Source organism: Podarcis erhardii (assembly GCF_964252035.2).
Source record: "Podarcis erhardii genome assembly, chromosome: 17".
NCBI lineage: Eukaryota > Metazoa > Chordata > Lepidosauria > Squamata > Lacertidae > Podarcis > Podarcis erhardii.
The window spans coordinates 7863832-7879929 of record NC_138515.1 but is presented as its reverse complement, the minus strand read 5'-3'; the positions used below and the strand labels follow the sequence as shown (position 1 = coordinate 7879929).

Sequence of the window (16098 nt, the reverse complement as noted above, 5' to 3'; positions counted from 1 at the left end):
AACAGCACTTTATCAACCTCCATAAAGTAGGTCTCAAGGGGAGGGTGCTAAGTTTTTACAAGTGAAAGACTGGGTATTGGTTAAAATGGGGGGGGAGTATGGCAAGAGATTGGCTATCAAGTTCCACTTTAAAAGTGTGGCAAACTATAGAAAGTCACAAAGTATTTTGCATGCTAAGATTGCTTTATGAATTAATAAGCAACAGTAAATCATTCTGGGTGTTTCTGATCCCAGAAACTTTCACAGCAGTTAGAAGAGGAGGGGTGATGGAATCTGACAGATGCACAGAAGGCTATTGAGTTTGTAAAAGGAAATCCCAGCAACTCATGGAGTTTATATGTAAGCCCAGCAGTAAGCACCGTAATATTTTAACAAGACTATATTTCATTGTTTATTAATTCTTGTATCAATTACTGTGAGAGTTTATCCTACGGTAACGTTACAAGGAAAGACAAGTCAAAAGTTTGCAAAAGAATTCTAGGCTGTCTATTGGTTTGCTGAGGGTTTTCTTCTTTCTTGTTCCTTTAGCAAGTACACAATCAACAACAGTGGTGTACAGGGCCATCTTAACCGTTGGCGCTAGGGGTGCACAGCACCCGGGCACCGGGCTCTCAGGGGCGCCAGGCCGAGAGTCCGGGGCCGAGCGTTGGAGTCCGGGGAAGAGCTGCCGACAGTCGAGCAGAGCAGAGCAGAGCCTGTTGGAGCACCGTGGGCTTTTCTGCTGTGGGCAGCTCAGCGCTCCGACGGGCTCTGCTCTGCTCCACTCAGTTGTCGGCTCTTGCCCCAGCTGCATGGTGTCTAACTGTTTCGGCGCTGCGCCCGGAGCGCCGTGTAACGTTGTGGGTGCTGCGCGATGCATCCTGTTGTATGTGCTGAGCTGCGGGTTCCATTGCTGCCTTTTCCGCTGTCAGCACACACTCCCAGCGCTGCCCAAGGTGGGGTGCCAGTGCAAAACGATAGGGAATGCAAGCAGCAGCAGAGGAAACATCTCTGGATGGGATCCGCCACATGCTGACAGTGCCAAAGGTAAACAACTTTGGGGGTTATCTCCCCCAGAAAAGGTAGACAATTCTGGGCAACCTAGGGGTGCCGGGCGGATCTTTGCACCCCGGCGCTGCATATACTTAAGATGGCCTTGGTGGTGTATCATGGGTTGCCAGTGATCGGGGTAAGAAAGGTGACATAGAACTCCCAATGCCCTCAAACCACCACCAACTTAGCCCTGGGACCAGCAGCCGAGGGTGGGGGAGCACAGATATATGCACGCCACCCACCTGGCAGAAGCAACACTGCTCCGTAGTGCCCGGTAGTGAAGGTTGTGCAGCCCAGGAGGAAAGGCACGAGAACTAGCAGAGGGTGCAGTACCCACCTCCTCTCCTGTCCCCCAAAAGGAAGCAGAGTCATGCCCGCCCCATCTGGAAACAGTTCCTATCAGGGCTGGGTGGCGTTGGCAGCAATGTTGGTTGGGAAGGGTCTTCTCAGAAGGGAGAGAGAAACTGATGCGCTCCCTCCCTCCAAAAATGTGCCTGTGGTAATTGCCCTTCTCGCCCACACACACTACGCCACTGATCAATGATCCCCTGAAACACAAAAAGTCCCTTCTGCTAGAGAGCAATGCTAGCAGCCTCAGACAACATTTTGCCCATCATTCACACCCCTCTAGCATCACTTCCTGCAGTAATGGTCCCTCTCCCTTTCATGGTCCACATTGGAAAGGGTCGCCTTCAACCCATGGATTGGTCTCTGGCCCACCTACAGAGACAACATGGGTCATGCATTCTCCAAAACCAGGAGAATCCTTGATTTCAGTGCCAGGGTCACAAAGGAGGAGGAGGAGGAGAAATTATGAGAACTTTGAAAGCTGCGGCTGCGGCTGCGGCTGCGGCTGCGACTGGGCAGCTTTATTTGCGCTGGTTTGGCAAAGGACCTCATGTCTCTTGCAGCCGTATCAAAGTTTGAGGCCACTCCAGAAGCACAAGCTGGGAATTGGGGACTTCGAAGGAAGTGAGAGCTGGGACAAAAAGCTCTAGGACTCTTTAACAAGATTTGCTAACAGGTAGAACCCAGCTTTAGGAATAGTGTGGTAGCAAGGAATGGATGATGTGTGAAGGTTAAAAGCCATCATGGCAGATTCGCAGTCAGCAAGGGCTTGGGAAACCATGATTGTCCAGACACAACCCAGTCTGCTATGGCAGATGGTTATCCTTGAATTCATAGTCGGATGGGGAGGCCCCAACAGGATTTCTCCCAGCGCCCACCAGTGAGTTTTAAAAGCCAAAGCACAGCTGGAAACAGCTGCCCCACCTGATGTTTATGCCAAATCTGACAACCTTGAGGCCCAACTGAACTGTTCAGGCCAAACACTGTCCTGCCACACATATATCAGGAAGAAATCGGAAGCGCTGCTCTGCTCTGCTAGCTTTTTCACATCTGTGTCAAGAGACTGGGAACTGGTAGGAAGATGTGACCGAGATATTCTTTTAAAAAAATCCTTTCTTTATTATAGTTTAATGAAGAAGGGTTTATTAAACTTGGGGAGAGTCCTGCTCCCCTGCTGCACACTGCTAAATATTCTTTCTTGTCTCTCGAATACATCTCAAAACCTGCTCAACCTTGAAATGCCACCATTGTCTGTACCGGTTTGGTGGCTTCAGCAAATCCGTAAGTTGCTCAGTCAAATGTTCCCTTCCCATGCCTGATTTCTGAACAGTACAGTGGTACCTCGGGTTAAGAACTGAATTCGTTCTGGAGGTTCGTTCTTAACCTGAAACTGTTCTTAACCTGAAGCACCACTTTAGCTAATGGGGCCTCCCGCTGCTGCTGCCGCACCACCACTGCACGATTTCTGTTCTCATCGTAAAGCAAAGTTCTTAACCCAAGGTACTATTTCTGGGTTAGCAAGTCTGTAAACTGAAGTGTCTGTAACCCGAGGTACCACTGTAGTTTCATTCTGCAAAGCTTTCTTGTCTATTTAGATTCTTCGAGTTTATAGAGACAGGTCTGTTTAGCAGCCGCTGCTGCTGCTGGGAAAAAAAGTACAGAGCTGAACTTTTCTTGTTTCGTGCTGATAGTTTGCAAAAGCTCTTTGCGAAAAGAAAAGGGAAAGGAGCAGAGCAGATAGCAGAGCAACATGTGAGACTCGAAAGCCAAAGAAGATGACAAAGCAAAGGGAACTGGGGCAGAAAGGGTCAGGGAGGCCTGGCCAAACAGCGGAGTGCTGCCCTCTGGATGACTGGACTGTTTTTCTAGCTTGTTCCTTCTGGGTTTTGATGCATGAAAAGGAAAGTGAGTGGCGCAGAGGCTTTGCTTGGGAAAGATGCTAGAAGGGAGGGAGTGGAAGGGAGATGCAAAGGAGCCACACAGAAGCATAAGGTTGAAAAAGGGGACAGAACTAATGAGTAAAAGAGGCAGGAGGCTGCACTACCACCGGGGAGGGAGAGCTGTGGGCAGGGGATGCTTTGCCAGTCAGATCCATCGACTCTTCCCCTCTTTTCACATGCTCAGAAGTGACAAGGGCTTCTGTAAATATTTAAAACATCCATCAGGGAATTGAGTCAGCAGAAGAACTGGATGCCCCCCAAGCCCCCCAAGGTGGAAAAAATGACACCATCATTTCTTAATACCAACAGGCTGACATCAGCATCCCTGGCAGGTGGCGATTGGCCATGCTGTCTGGCCAATGGAAGGACTCCCCCTTGGGCAGGAGGAGGGGGAGTGCCGGAGAGCCAAGAGTTTTTAAAAGTTGCAGGGAAAGCAGCGCAGAGGCAGACACGCCGTGCACCAGGAAGGCACCAAAACACACACAGAGAGCAAACCGCGCAGAGGACAGCACGTGTGCAACATGTCTACGACACACTTCATCAGGGGCCCAGCCTATGGCATGTCAGCTGAAGTCAAGAATAAGGTAAGGACATCTACAATGCCTGGTTTGGAGCGGTGTGTATGTGTGTGTCCTAGCACTGAGAGTTGTGAGGTTCTTCTTAATCTAATGGAGTGGGACTTCTGCCTGTTGCATTACAAATCTAATAACATCAGCCCTGCGCAGAACAGCAGGGCATTTTGTTTCATGGCACCTACTCACTCAGAGAAGGGAATAGGGAGGATGCAGCTACATGTCCAAGTAGGAAGGGAAAGGCAAGGAGGAAACCATGCAAGGCTTCAGGAAACAGGCTGTGCGAGGTTTGGGAATGGACTAGCAGCAAACCTAAATTGCTTTTAAGATGGCAGCTCTGTTTTGTTTCTGTTCTCGGGATTTTTGTTTGATGAGGTCTGTTGTCTTTTCTTTAATCCCCCCAAATGGACATGGGGTGTGGGGGAGAAACAAACGCTCTGAAACAACGGTAATAAGTAATTAATTACAGGCTCTGAGCAAACTCAAATGATGACCTCTGGGACAATCCTGTTACCTGCAGAGGGTGGGATAAGTACCACAGATGATGGGCAATGGAGATCCATCCATTGCCAGGATGAACAATTCAGGCATCAAAGAGCCTCTCTTTCGTGTAGCACATTTCAAACATTCGAAGTTCTTCACCCTCCCTCAGACTCTGCAGTCCTTGCAACAGCCCCGCTTACTAGGGCAGTACAATATTCCCCACGATGAAGATGGAGGTGTTGAGGCAAGGAGAACAACTGTTTGCCTATGGTCGCCTACTGTGTTTGTGACTGAAGTGAGATTTGAACCAGCCACAGCCCTACTCGCATTCTTAGCTGCTCCACTGCCTTCTTAAAGAACAGATGGGCTAGCTAGCTGTGGGGAACCTTTGGTCCTCCAGATGTTACTGAACTCCAACTCCCACCATCCCTGGCCTTTGGGCATGCTTGTTGGGACTGATGGGAGTTGTAGTTCAGCAAACAACTAGAGGGCCAAAGTTTTCACACACCTGTGAAAGTGCGTGAAAGAAAGAAAGTGTGTGTGTGAAAGAAAGAGATTAGGACAGCTAAGATCAGCATACCGGTAATTAACAACCTTAGATCATGGTTGTTTTTTTCCTTATGAGGAAGATCACTGTTCTACCCATTTTACAGATATGAAAGTGTTGGTAAGATAAAGACATTCAGTCAAACGGGAATTTTTCACGGAAAGATTTTGAGTCTTTCTCATGCCTGGTTGTTGTTCACACAGAAGAGAAGCACTTGGAACCTGAGTTTTTGCTGCTACATGTCTGTTTGGAAACAAGTCCCATTGAATTAAATGAGGTCTGTTTCCAGGTAAATGGGCATAGGATTGTAGCCTACATTTCACATCTGAAAATGCCCACTCCACTCCCCTGGTCTGGCACCATCTAAGCCACTCATGACAAAAGCCTATCACAGCAGCCATGCTGGGAAGAACGTACAGGAACACCTTCTCCAGAGGTCCCTCTTTACCAATGACAGTTTATAGATTTTGGAACCTGCCTTTGACAAAACACTTTTTCCATTTTCTCTCCATGCTGGGTGGGTGGAAGCAAAACATCGTGGGACTTAATCCAAAATAAAGAAATGAAATTGTGAAAAATTAACAACCATATTGTAAAAGACACTGAAGTTAAAATACTAAAGCAGATTAAAATCACCTCAGCTTTCTAAGCACCAGGGGAGGCTTGTCTAAACAAGAGTGTCTTTAGCAGGTGCCGAAAACTGTACAGTGGTACCTCAGGTTAAGTACTTAATTCGTTCTGGAGGTCCGTTCTTAACCTGAAACTGTTCTTAACCTGAAGCACCACTTTAGCTAATGGGGCCTCCCGCTGCTGCCGTGCCGCTGGAGCACGATTTCTGTTCTTATCCTGAAGCAAAGTTCTTAACCCGAGGTACTATTTCTGGGTTAGCAGAGTCTGTAACCTGAAGCGTATGTAACCCGAGGTACCACTGTACAGTGAAGATCCCTGCTTGATCACAATAGGTAGGGAGTTCCAAACTGCCACACTAAATGCCCGAGTCCTTACAAATGCGGAAAATGGGTATTATGTGGCACCTTCAGTAGTGCCAATTCATATGACGAAAGAGAGGTTTTTATGGCTGGTTTACTTTGGGCTTGTGATGCCTGCTGCTCCTCACCCTTAATGTATCTTTAAGGCCCCTTCCCCACAAATATTCTGTCTGAGGGCCTGGATCAGACCAGTTAATGCTTGGGGAGGGGATTCTCTTCCAACCACGGCATCCTGTGTGTTTTAGGCCTGTCAGAGACCAGGAGGTTCAGCCTGAGACAAGCGGTTCTGCCATACTGCGAGCTGACCAGCAGGTGGTCACAGAGCTATTATTATTATTATTATTATTATTATTATTATTATTAGCCATCCATCGGATGGGGTTTCCCCAGCCACTCTGGGCGGCTTCCAGCAAAATATTAAAAACACAACAAAACATCTATCCTTAGAAACTTCCCTATACAGAGCTGTCTTTAGATGTCTTCTAAAAGTTGTGCAGCTATTCATCTCCTTGACAACTACTGGGAGGGCGTTCCACAGGGTGGGCGCCACTACCAAGAAGGCCCTCTGCCTGGTTCCCCGAAACTTCACTTCTTGCAGTGAGGGAACTGCCAGAAGGACCACGGAGCTGGACCTCAGTGTCCAGGCTGAAAGATGGGAGCGGATACGCTCCTCAGGGTATAGACTTGAGATGTGTTGACTCTTCTCTAGAGGATGACTCTTCTCTAGAGGCACAAAGAGGCATTCACTTCAGGTGACAGGTCTAGGGTACCACTAAGGGGGACAGAATGGGGAATAGGCTATGTTGGGCCGCTGCTTTCGTTGGGTGCTTTAACTGTGTTTTTTTAAAGAAGGTCATTGAGGCATGTTCGATTAAAAGAGGGGAACTGAGAATGGGGCTTGTGGGTTTTGTGAGGGCCCCCCACCTGTTCTTCATAATTCTGCATGAGGCAAAATCCAGTAGGAGGCTCTGCTGTGCAAGGTTAGCAAAAGTGAACACACACAGCATCTGTTCACTTTAAGAAGGCTTATGCAGAAGCCCTTTCCACTGGATTGTGCCCCTGCCCCATGTTAATCAGTGGGGAGGGGGGTGCCATTCAGATTTTACATCTCAGTCATCACATTGCCACAAGTTAGAAAGTATGGATGCTGGCACACTGAAATATTAACTCGGGAAGTCAAGGCATTGGCTGGAAAAGGAGAAGACGATAAATGTATTGTGATATGGCATACTTTTCTTACACATGCAACATTCACATGGCATAAGGAACCTCTGTTTGGAAGGTGGTTTGGGTGGGAAGGGAGTAGGGTTGGATGTGGAGGTTGTTATTCCATGTTATTTTTTTAAAAAATCAATAAAATACATTTAAAAATAGGACATCTCTGTCCCTAGCAGAGGCAGCTGTGTCATGGCTTGGCAAGGATTGCACTACCTGCTAATCAGTGAAGTGGATTGGCTCTCTGCTCACCACGGGCCTTTCAATATCCTACAGCTTTAGGGGTGGTGCTTTATGTATGGAATCTTCCTTTTACTCCCATAAGCTTAGCTTGTTTCTTGTTTCTGGCTGTGTTAAAGACCGTTAGGCTTGGGGCCAGGCCAGATTTCCAACAGGGAATTTTTAAGGGGCACCCGTCCGTGAGATACAGATGGTGCCTTTGCAAGTTTGAGGCGCTGTTTTGTGACTCAAGAATTGCCTCCTAGCACCCTCCTAGTTTGCATGCAAAGGATTCCAGGTTCAGACCCTGGTATCTCCAGGTTCAGACCCTGGTATCTCCAGGTTCAGACCCTGGTATCTCCAGGTTCAGACCCTGGTATCTCCAGGTTCAGACCCTGGCGTCTCCAGGTAGGGCTGTGAAAGACTCCTGTCTGAAAATGCAGGATCACTGCCGGTGCCAGGCTAGATGGACCAATGCGTTTAAGGGAGCTTGATATTTTCCTGAAATGTCTGGGGCTAAGCCCCGAATGATTAGAGAATACAGACCTTCCTACCGATTCGCTTTTTCTCCTTGCACGCTCCATCTTCCTGGGCTCACCAGAGCACTCTGGCTCCAGCAAAAGGCCGGTCTCTACGCCCCCCCCCCTTCCCTCCACAGCTAAATTCTTCAGCTACCGTTTTGGACTGCACTTTGCACTCTGCCGCAGAAGTCTGGGCAGCGACAGACTCACCATATATGGTCAGTTTTGGGGTTTCTTCGTTGGCTGGTTCTATATAAGGCATAGTTTGGCAGGGTGTGCATCTGGTGAGCGGCAGGATGTCTGCCCTGAGACCCCAGGTGAGGGAGACCACCACCACTGCCGTAAATACGCACCCCAACGAACACATTCCTCAGGTAGAGGGATCTCCTCCACAGCCACCAGAATCGAAAGTTCTTTTGGAACAGTGAGGATTGTGATACAAGAACAAACTTCCCTGCAGGATGGGAGTTACCTGTTAAGGAGAAGTTGGGAGACAGGCTGCCCAGGATTTGGCAGGCAAGCTCCTGCAAACCATCAGCGGTTTCCTACAAAAGATAGAGTTACAGTTCCTCTGTCCTAGCAGAGGGACAACAGAAAGAGCCACAGTTCGTCAAATAGTAGGCAGGGAACACAGTTACCATTTGCTGGAAAGCCATGGATGAGAAAACAAAGCTCTTGACTGTTGGGAAGTAAGCATTTGCAGCACAGTACCTCCCTCTAGGGAGACAATTGGCATCCTAAGCATGCGTTGTGCATCTTCCAAGTGATATGGGGAGTCTGCAAACAAAGCTTTGAGCTGCACAGAACTCTTCCAGCAGAATGGTGCAGAGAGCAAACTTGGTTACAAAAGCAAGTATTTTTAGTTTTCCTCCAACTTAAATAGAAACTCTTGCAGTATGGGTGGGAACTAGATGCGGGGAGAGTAAATCTAGTTTTGTAAACAAGATGGGGGGGACACCTGGCTTACCACTAGTACAAGTGAAAAGGATCTAGGGGTCTTTGTAGACCACAAAGCTTAGCATGAGTCAACAGTGTGATGTAGCAGCACAAAAAGCTATTTCTATTCTAGGCTGCATCAACAGACGTATAGCGTCCAGAGCGAGGGAAATAATAGTACGTTTCTATTTTGCCTTTGTCAGACCACATCTGGAGTACTGAGTCCAGTTCTGGGCACCACAGTTTAAGAAGGATATTAACAAGCTGGAATGTGTGCAGAGAAGGGTGACCAAGATGATCAAGGGTCTGGAAGCCAAGCCTTATGAGGAATGGTTGAGGGAGTTGGGTATGTTTAGCCTAGAAAAGAAGTGACTGAGAGGAGAGGCTAGGACCTGAACAAAGTGAGTAGCCTTCCCAGTAGGATATCAGACAGGGGAGCCTCATGATTCTTATTTTGGGGGTCCATTTGGGGATTGTAATGCACAGAGAGCACCTGTATTGGAATGTGAGCATAGGATTGCTGGGGAGTACTGAGTAGTTCTGGTGCTCAGGTGGAAAGCAAGAGACCTCTATCTGCCGGGGAGGTAAGAGTTGGACCCACATTCCTCCCTTAAGGAGATAGGGAATAATGTTTCATTTTGCATAGAGAGACATCATAGGAAGCTTCTGCAAACCGGAGGGCCAGAACAAGGAGATGTCTTCACAACCAGTGTGAGAACCCAGTATCATTGGAATAAACATTAGATTAATGACATGCTAAGAAAGTTAGAATTAGGGGTTCTGCCCTGGCCAAACTGGCAACCTAAAATGGGACATATTTACTGAGAAACTTCCAGTTCCTGAAAGAAGCCCCAAGCGTAGCCTGGAATTTGTTAGGGGGCAGGGAGCTACTGGCATAAATTGTATGGAGTGGTGTTAATTCAGAATACAACCACAGATTGGAATCCCTGTTTTCTGTCCCACCAGACCCAATTCACTAGAAGCAGAAAACTTACCTTCTTTGCCCATATTGCAAGCTCATATTGCCTGCTCTCATACCGTCATACTCTCATGTCCTCATAACACAATACACCCATTTAACTGAACATGGTGTCCCTGGGAAACACAAGGCTTGAGAGCTACCATGGCACCTTGTCTGGGAAGCATGGAGAAACTTTTTCCAAGGCAAAATTCACATCGCTCTGGGCATGACAAAACTACAGCTATTTGCTTGTTTCTGTGAAGCTGTGCCCAGAGATTGTCCCATCCTGCTTTGCCTTCTTGTGTTGGAAGCAGCGATTAACACAAAGAGTAATCCATGACAGTGGATTCCTGTAAAGACAGTATCCCATGAACATCATATGATAGCTTCAGATTTTTAAGCACAAAAGAGCCAGAAAGTTGCACAAGCTTTTGTCTTCACTTCTTCAAATGCAGCTCCACAAGCACAAAGGCTACAAACTAGTCCATTACTTTTCATATTCTTTTAAATGTGTGTGTGTGTCATTGACAGAAAGCAAATACGGTTTTTGCAGGGAGGGTACTGGATTCGGCCCAAAGTGCCTCAGGTCCCAATCCTTGCTCTGCTATGAAGCTTATTACTGAGTGACCTTGAACCAGTCAGTCAGTTTCTCTCAGCCTAACCCACCTCACAGGGTTGTTGTAAAGATAAAATAGGGAATAGGGATAAAATAGGGAAACCACATGCAGTAATTTTCCAGATACAGATATTACAAATTCCTTCGAATGCAACTTTTTAAAAAGGGTATTTTTTTGCTAGAGTTTTAGTCATAAGAAAACGGGAAACTAGAATAGCACGCTTGCATCTTGCAAAGAGATTCTTAACTGCCATATAGAATTAAACATGCAAATTACTGTTCTGTGTTATGCTATATATATATACTGTTCTGGGTGATATGTACTGCAGCTGTCAGCTCATATTTAGGCAACCTTTCTGGTGAGCTTTCTGTGGTCCCAAATAAAAAAATTCTCAGTGTTCCCTCTGAAATCCATAACAATGGATAATAAGCAACAACACATCCACAAGGGAATGTGGGGAGAAAGGGATGAAAAGACAAGCGGAAAAAAGGACTAATGAGGAGACGACACAAAAGGCCCCGTACTCTTGCATCTTATGCTTAGCTCTCAGTGAAGTGGTAAAAATCCAGCAACTGCTATAATGAAGGCTGGTCAAGGCAAATTCTGATTGCAAATTAATGCAAGTACTTCCCTTCACTCATGTGCATTCCTGCTTCTGCTGTGTTGTCAGTACCAGGTCTGATGGTTGCATCCAAGTTATGTAGTCCAAGCACTTGCTTCAAAGTTTCCTGGACAGACGTGGGCCTGGCTAGCAGATATAGTACAGAGCCTAGCAATCAAAATATTTCCAAAGAGTTCCTGTTAGAATCCTAGCCCATTCTCATCAGAACCGATAAGCATTCAGCAAACCAGCTCAAATTAATCAGATTGAAAAGAAGCAGAAACTTGAGAAAAGAACCTTCTAAGCCAGGGGTCAGCAAACTTTTTCAGCAGGGGGGTGGTCCACTGTTCCTCAGACCTTCTGGGGGGCCAGACTATATATATTGGGGGGGGGATGAACGAGTTCCTATGCCCCGCAAATAACCCAGAGATGTATTTTAAATAAAATCACACATTCTACTCATGTAAAAACATGCTGATTCCTGGACCGTCTGCAGGCTGGATTTAGAAGGCGATTGGGCCGGATCCGGCCCCCGGGCCTTAGTTTGCCTACCCAAGTTCTAAGCATCTATTACATGTGCAGCTCAAGTAAGCCACGCTAACCATACAAGACTGGCTGCTCAGTGTAATTTTTCCTCTTTTCTTCTCTTAGCTCTGGGATGTCGGCATGGGCGTAGCCAGTATTTTTGTTGGGGGGGGGGGGAGAGCAGGCCTTTTTTGGGGTGGGGGCAGAATCTCAGTTAGCTACTGATTTTTATTGATTTTTATTGAAGGGGGGCCGCTGTCTCTCCCTGGCCAACCTTGGCTATGCCCATGGGTGTAGGGGTGAAACTAGGGTTTATTTCAGCTTGCACTGAAATAGAGACCCAGTTTGCCCCTCTGCACATGCATTTGTGTACACACACAGGTTGTGAGCCTCAATGACGCCCCTCTGGAGGCTTTACCCAGGGCAAAAACCTCAGCTTCCCCCTCCTGTGGCGATGGCGCTGCTGTGATGCTCCTAAGTTCCTATGACAAAAAAATCTGATCGCCTCTCTAAACAAAGGACATAATGTGCTTTGTCCCATTAGCTTTCAGTTAGTGCCCAAACTGATTGGCAGCAGTTCCAGACTATTATAATTTTCACTATTTTGGGGTGGGATTCAATCACCCACTGGAAAATTCAGGTTGGCGCTTTTACCCAACAAATGTGCTTCTCTAAAAAATTGGACTGTTTGCAATAAGGAAAGTGACAGGAAAGTGTTCCAGACTATTATAATTTTCACTATTTTGGGGTGGGATTCAATCACCCACTGGAAAATTCAGGTTGGCGCTTTTACCCAACAAATGTGCTTCTCTAAAAGATTGGACTGTTTGCAATAAGGAAAGTGACAGGAAAGTGTGAGTAACACTTGCTTTGATGTGACACGGTCTAGCCTCTTTGCTAACATATCAGCCTGAATGCTCACTAAATGGTCAACATTGCCTAACCTCCCTGCAAACATGTCTGAGTCAATGCTCAGTAAACAGGTCACGTGCAAGCACCCTCAGCCTCTTGAAGGTTGCTAGTACCTTCAAGGACACGGGTGGTGCTGTGGTCTAAACCACTGAGCCTCTTGGGCTTGCCGATCGGAATGTTGGCAGTTCGAATCCCCACGACGGAGTGAGCTCCTGTTGCTCTGTCCTAGCTCCTGCCAACCTAGCAGTTCGAAAGCATGCCAGTGCAAGTAGATAAATAGGTACCACTGTGGCGGGAAGGTAAACAGCATTTCCGTGCACTCTGACACTTGTCACGGTCCTCCATGCACCAGAAGCGGTTTAGTCATGCTGGTCATATGACCCAGAAATCTGTCTGTGGACAAACGCCGGCTCCCTCGGCCTGAAAGCAAGATGAGTGCCACAACCCCATAGTCGCCTTTGACTGGACTTAACCGTCCAGGGGTCCTTTACCTTTTACCTTAGTACCTTCAAATACCAGAAGAGATTTTTGGTTCATTAACAATATTCTATTCTCCTTCACCTCTAACCTCTTGCAACTACAGCACATCATAAAACCATAGATTTCAAGGGACTAAATAGGCCAGATAATGCAGAGGGAGAACATGGATGAAGTACACTAACACACACCACTGATCAATCTATGTGCAGGGATAGACCAAACAGTCTCTGGCATGGAAAGTTTTTGACACCCCTGGCATTTGTTCAGCTTTGGAACAAGTTAACCTTGTTCACACGTAATGCTGGCCATAAACTATGGTTAGATAAATGAGCTGTCATGGAGTGGCTGGATGCAGAGGAGCAGTGGGAGACACCAACTAGGGTACCCTCAGGGGAGCCCCCAGTGGTAGAAGGCTCAGTGCCAGGGGAGTAGTGGTGGGACGACAATGAGTGGTCAGAGGGAGCAGAATGGGAGGAGGAGGTGTCAGAAGCTGAAGAGATAACAGGGTTTAGTGAGCAGGAAGAGGCTGTGGCAGAAGGCATTCCAGAATTGGAGGCAGAAGCAGAGTGGGAGGGAGGAGTGTCAAGAGTCAGAGGGGAGGCAGGCTGCTGAAGAAGACAAGGAATCTCCCCCTTCTGCTATGACTAGCTCCCCTCCTGCATGGTCTCCCAGAACATGGAGAGGAATGAAGAGGGAGGAGCAAAGAGAGATAAGGCAACAGATCCTTAGGGAGAAGAGGGAGCAGACTGGGTGAAGGAGGTGTCGGAAGCTGAAGAAGTAACAGGCTATGGTGAGCAGGAAGACTCTGTGGCAGAGAGCAGTCCAGAATCAGAGGCAGATGCAGAGGCTGGAGAGGAAGGGGGCCAAGAGGCAGAGATGAGGCAAGTGGCTGAAGAAGCCAGGGAGTCCCCACCCCCTGCTGTGATAAGCTTGCCTCCCCGCTGGTCTCCCAGAGGTCCTTCCCAAAGACAGACAAGGTGGATAAATCTCAGGTTGCTTGGGAAGGATGGGTTTTAGGGAGCAGTGGGAAGACGGGGACCTTTGGTCCTTGCAACTGCTTCATTGGGGCAAAACCTACTAGGAAGGGGTGTTTCTTTGAATAAAGGGTTAACTTCAATATCTGTAGGTTTTATGATGGGCAGTGCCCCACCAACTTTAGCCTGCTCTCTGCCAGCTCCCATCTGCCTCCGTTCTCACTTGGAACTGGTCCAAGGGATGACAGCTACCTGTCGGCTTCTCCTCCTTAGTCTCAAGTGTTTTCCAGGTATCAAGAGAGGAGGATGGGAGCAAGACTAGAATTAGTTGGCTCTGCCTACTATTGGGCACCAGGCCCAATGGACCACCACTAGCTGTTCTAATGTGGGCTGCGCATTCACTAATCTCATGATCATAGGATAGGGTTGACATATTTCAAAATGTGAAAAGTTTTTGAGCAAAATTTGGCAAAAATGACGCTGCCGACATGGGTTGCCATATGTACTGTTTTTCCCCAGACATTTTTCCGATTTCTGTCCAGACACTGCTTCCAACTGCAGTATTCCAGGTATGTCCAGGAAATTCTGAATATATGGCAACCCTATAGTAGGAGCCAACTCCTAAGTGGATGGGCATTGCCATTCAAATGGTGTGTGTGCCCTGTGTCATGTGATCAATCACGTGAGGCAGAGCTTACCAGGGCCCCCCAATATTTTATTCCAGTTGGCACCCCTGCTCATGGTGTTCACTTATTTTTATGGTATCGATATCACAATTACTCATGCACACATCAGTCTGTTGAATGGACATGGAGGCTTTAAGTTTCCCCACAAATTGTAATTTAAGAAAAGCCAGTGTCCACACAATGCTGGTCATGCAGTTCAGTACGGACAACTTTACAAATGACAATACATTGTTGGTACTCCTTGTTCCGGCTATTAAGTAGCTCGTTGAGTGCACCCTGGCAGCTACCTGGGTTACCTGTCATTACATCAGAACGCTACCTATGTGATATAGCTTGAAGAACACTACACTCTCATCTGTGCCTACAGAACAAAGAACTCCTGCTGACTCACACAAGTGAGTCAGTTAAGCCGCTTCTCACGGGTGGAAAAATCAGAATGCTTGGCAATGCTTTTTAACCTTTTTTCTTATTTGTTTTGCAAACAGCTAGCTGTAGGGTTTTAAGCTGCGTACAGCGGGGGGAAGCGTTAACCAAAATGGTCAGACATGATGCTTTAGAGTTCCAAACTAAATATGAAAACAGTGTTCAGAAGAGCTCAGTGAAGGGGCTTATCAATATTGGGAAATGTCCCCCCCAAAGGAAAAAACCACACACACACACACACACACACACACACACACACACCTCACTTGCATTATTTTAGGCACTGGTTGCAAACATAACAATCAGCTTGCGGCTTTTGAGTTATGTTTCAGTAAGGCTTAGCCCCCAAGAAGATAAAACAAATAAATAGGGAATCTTAACATCACTTCTAACACATAGTGTTATGTCCACACAAAAGTCCTGCTCAGCCCACTATGTCTTTGAAACATCCCAGCAGAGGGATAAATCCTTGTGGATCTGGGATGGACACATCCCCCATTTTTCTCCCAAGTTTGGTGAATTCCTCCTAGAGGGGACACAGCCTGTTTGGGTTGGCAGAGCTCCCTGGCACTAGCTGAAGGTATGAGGCTGCCTCACGTCCAGAGAGAGGGCCCAAGGAATGCTCTCTCTCTCAGCTGCAGCCTGGGCTGCCAAGTACCAAGAATGGAGAGGAGCAATGCTATCAGAGCACCTCTGAGATCCAACGCAGGCAGTCCGTTTACAAAACTGAGCAGCCTGCTTGCCATGAATGCAGAAGCTGTTCCTGTGGCCCACGCTACGTCACTACGGAACTACAGCTCCCATAATCCTTGACCATTGGCCATGCTGTCTGGGGCTGGTGGGAGCTGGAAACATCTGAAGGTCCACTTTCCTTTGTCACCCCTGGTCTAGCTGCTCAGACTCCTAATGGCAAAGGCATGGTTCTGGGACCAAGGATGAGGGCATGGAATCAGTAGTACCTCTGGTTTATAAATTCCTTTCTGGATACATTGCCAGGAGATTAGGCTGACATTCCAGCCCTGATCTCTCTGTTAAATTCTTCCTCTGACTCACTGCATGTCCTCAAAAGTCTTTCTCTTCTCTCTCTCAGAGCGCATTCTTGTTCACGTTTTAACTA

The 16098-nt window shown here is 47.3% G+C and overlaps 1 protein-coding gene across 1 annotated transcript in view; it reads left to right on the top strand.

Moving 5' to 3' along the window:
• Positions 1-3747: 3747 nt before the first annotated feature.
• CNN1 (calponin 1) overlaps positions 3748-16098 on the top strand; it is a 34538-nt gene continuing 22187 nt past the window's right edge. The window contains exon 1 of the mRNA XM_081845548.1: positions 3748-3904. Within this exon, the coding sequence (XP_081701674.1) occupies positions 3842-3904 (63 nt within the window). The 5' untranslated portion in view covers positions 3748-3841. The remainder of the gene's footprint in view (positions 3905-16098) is intronic.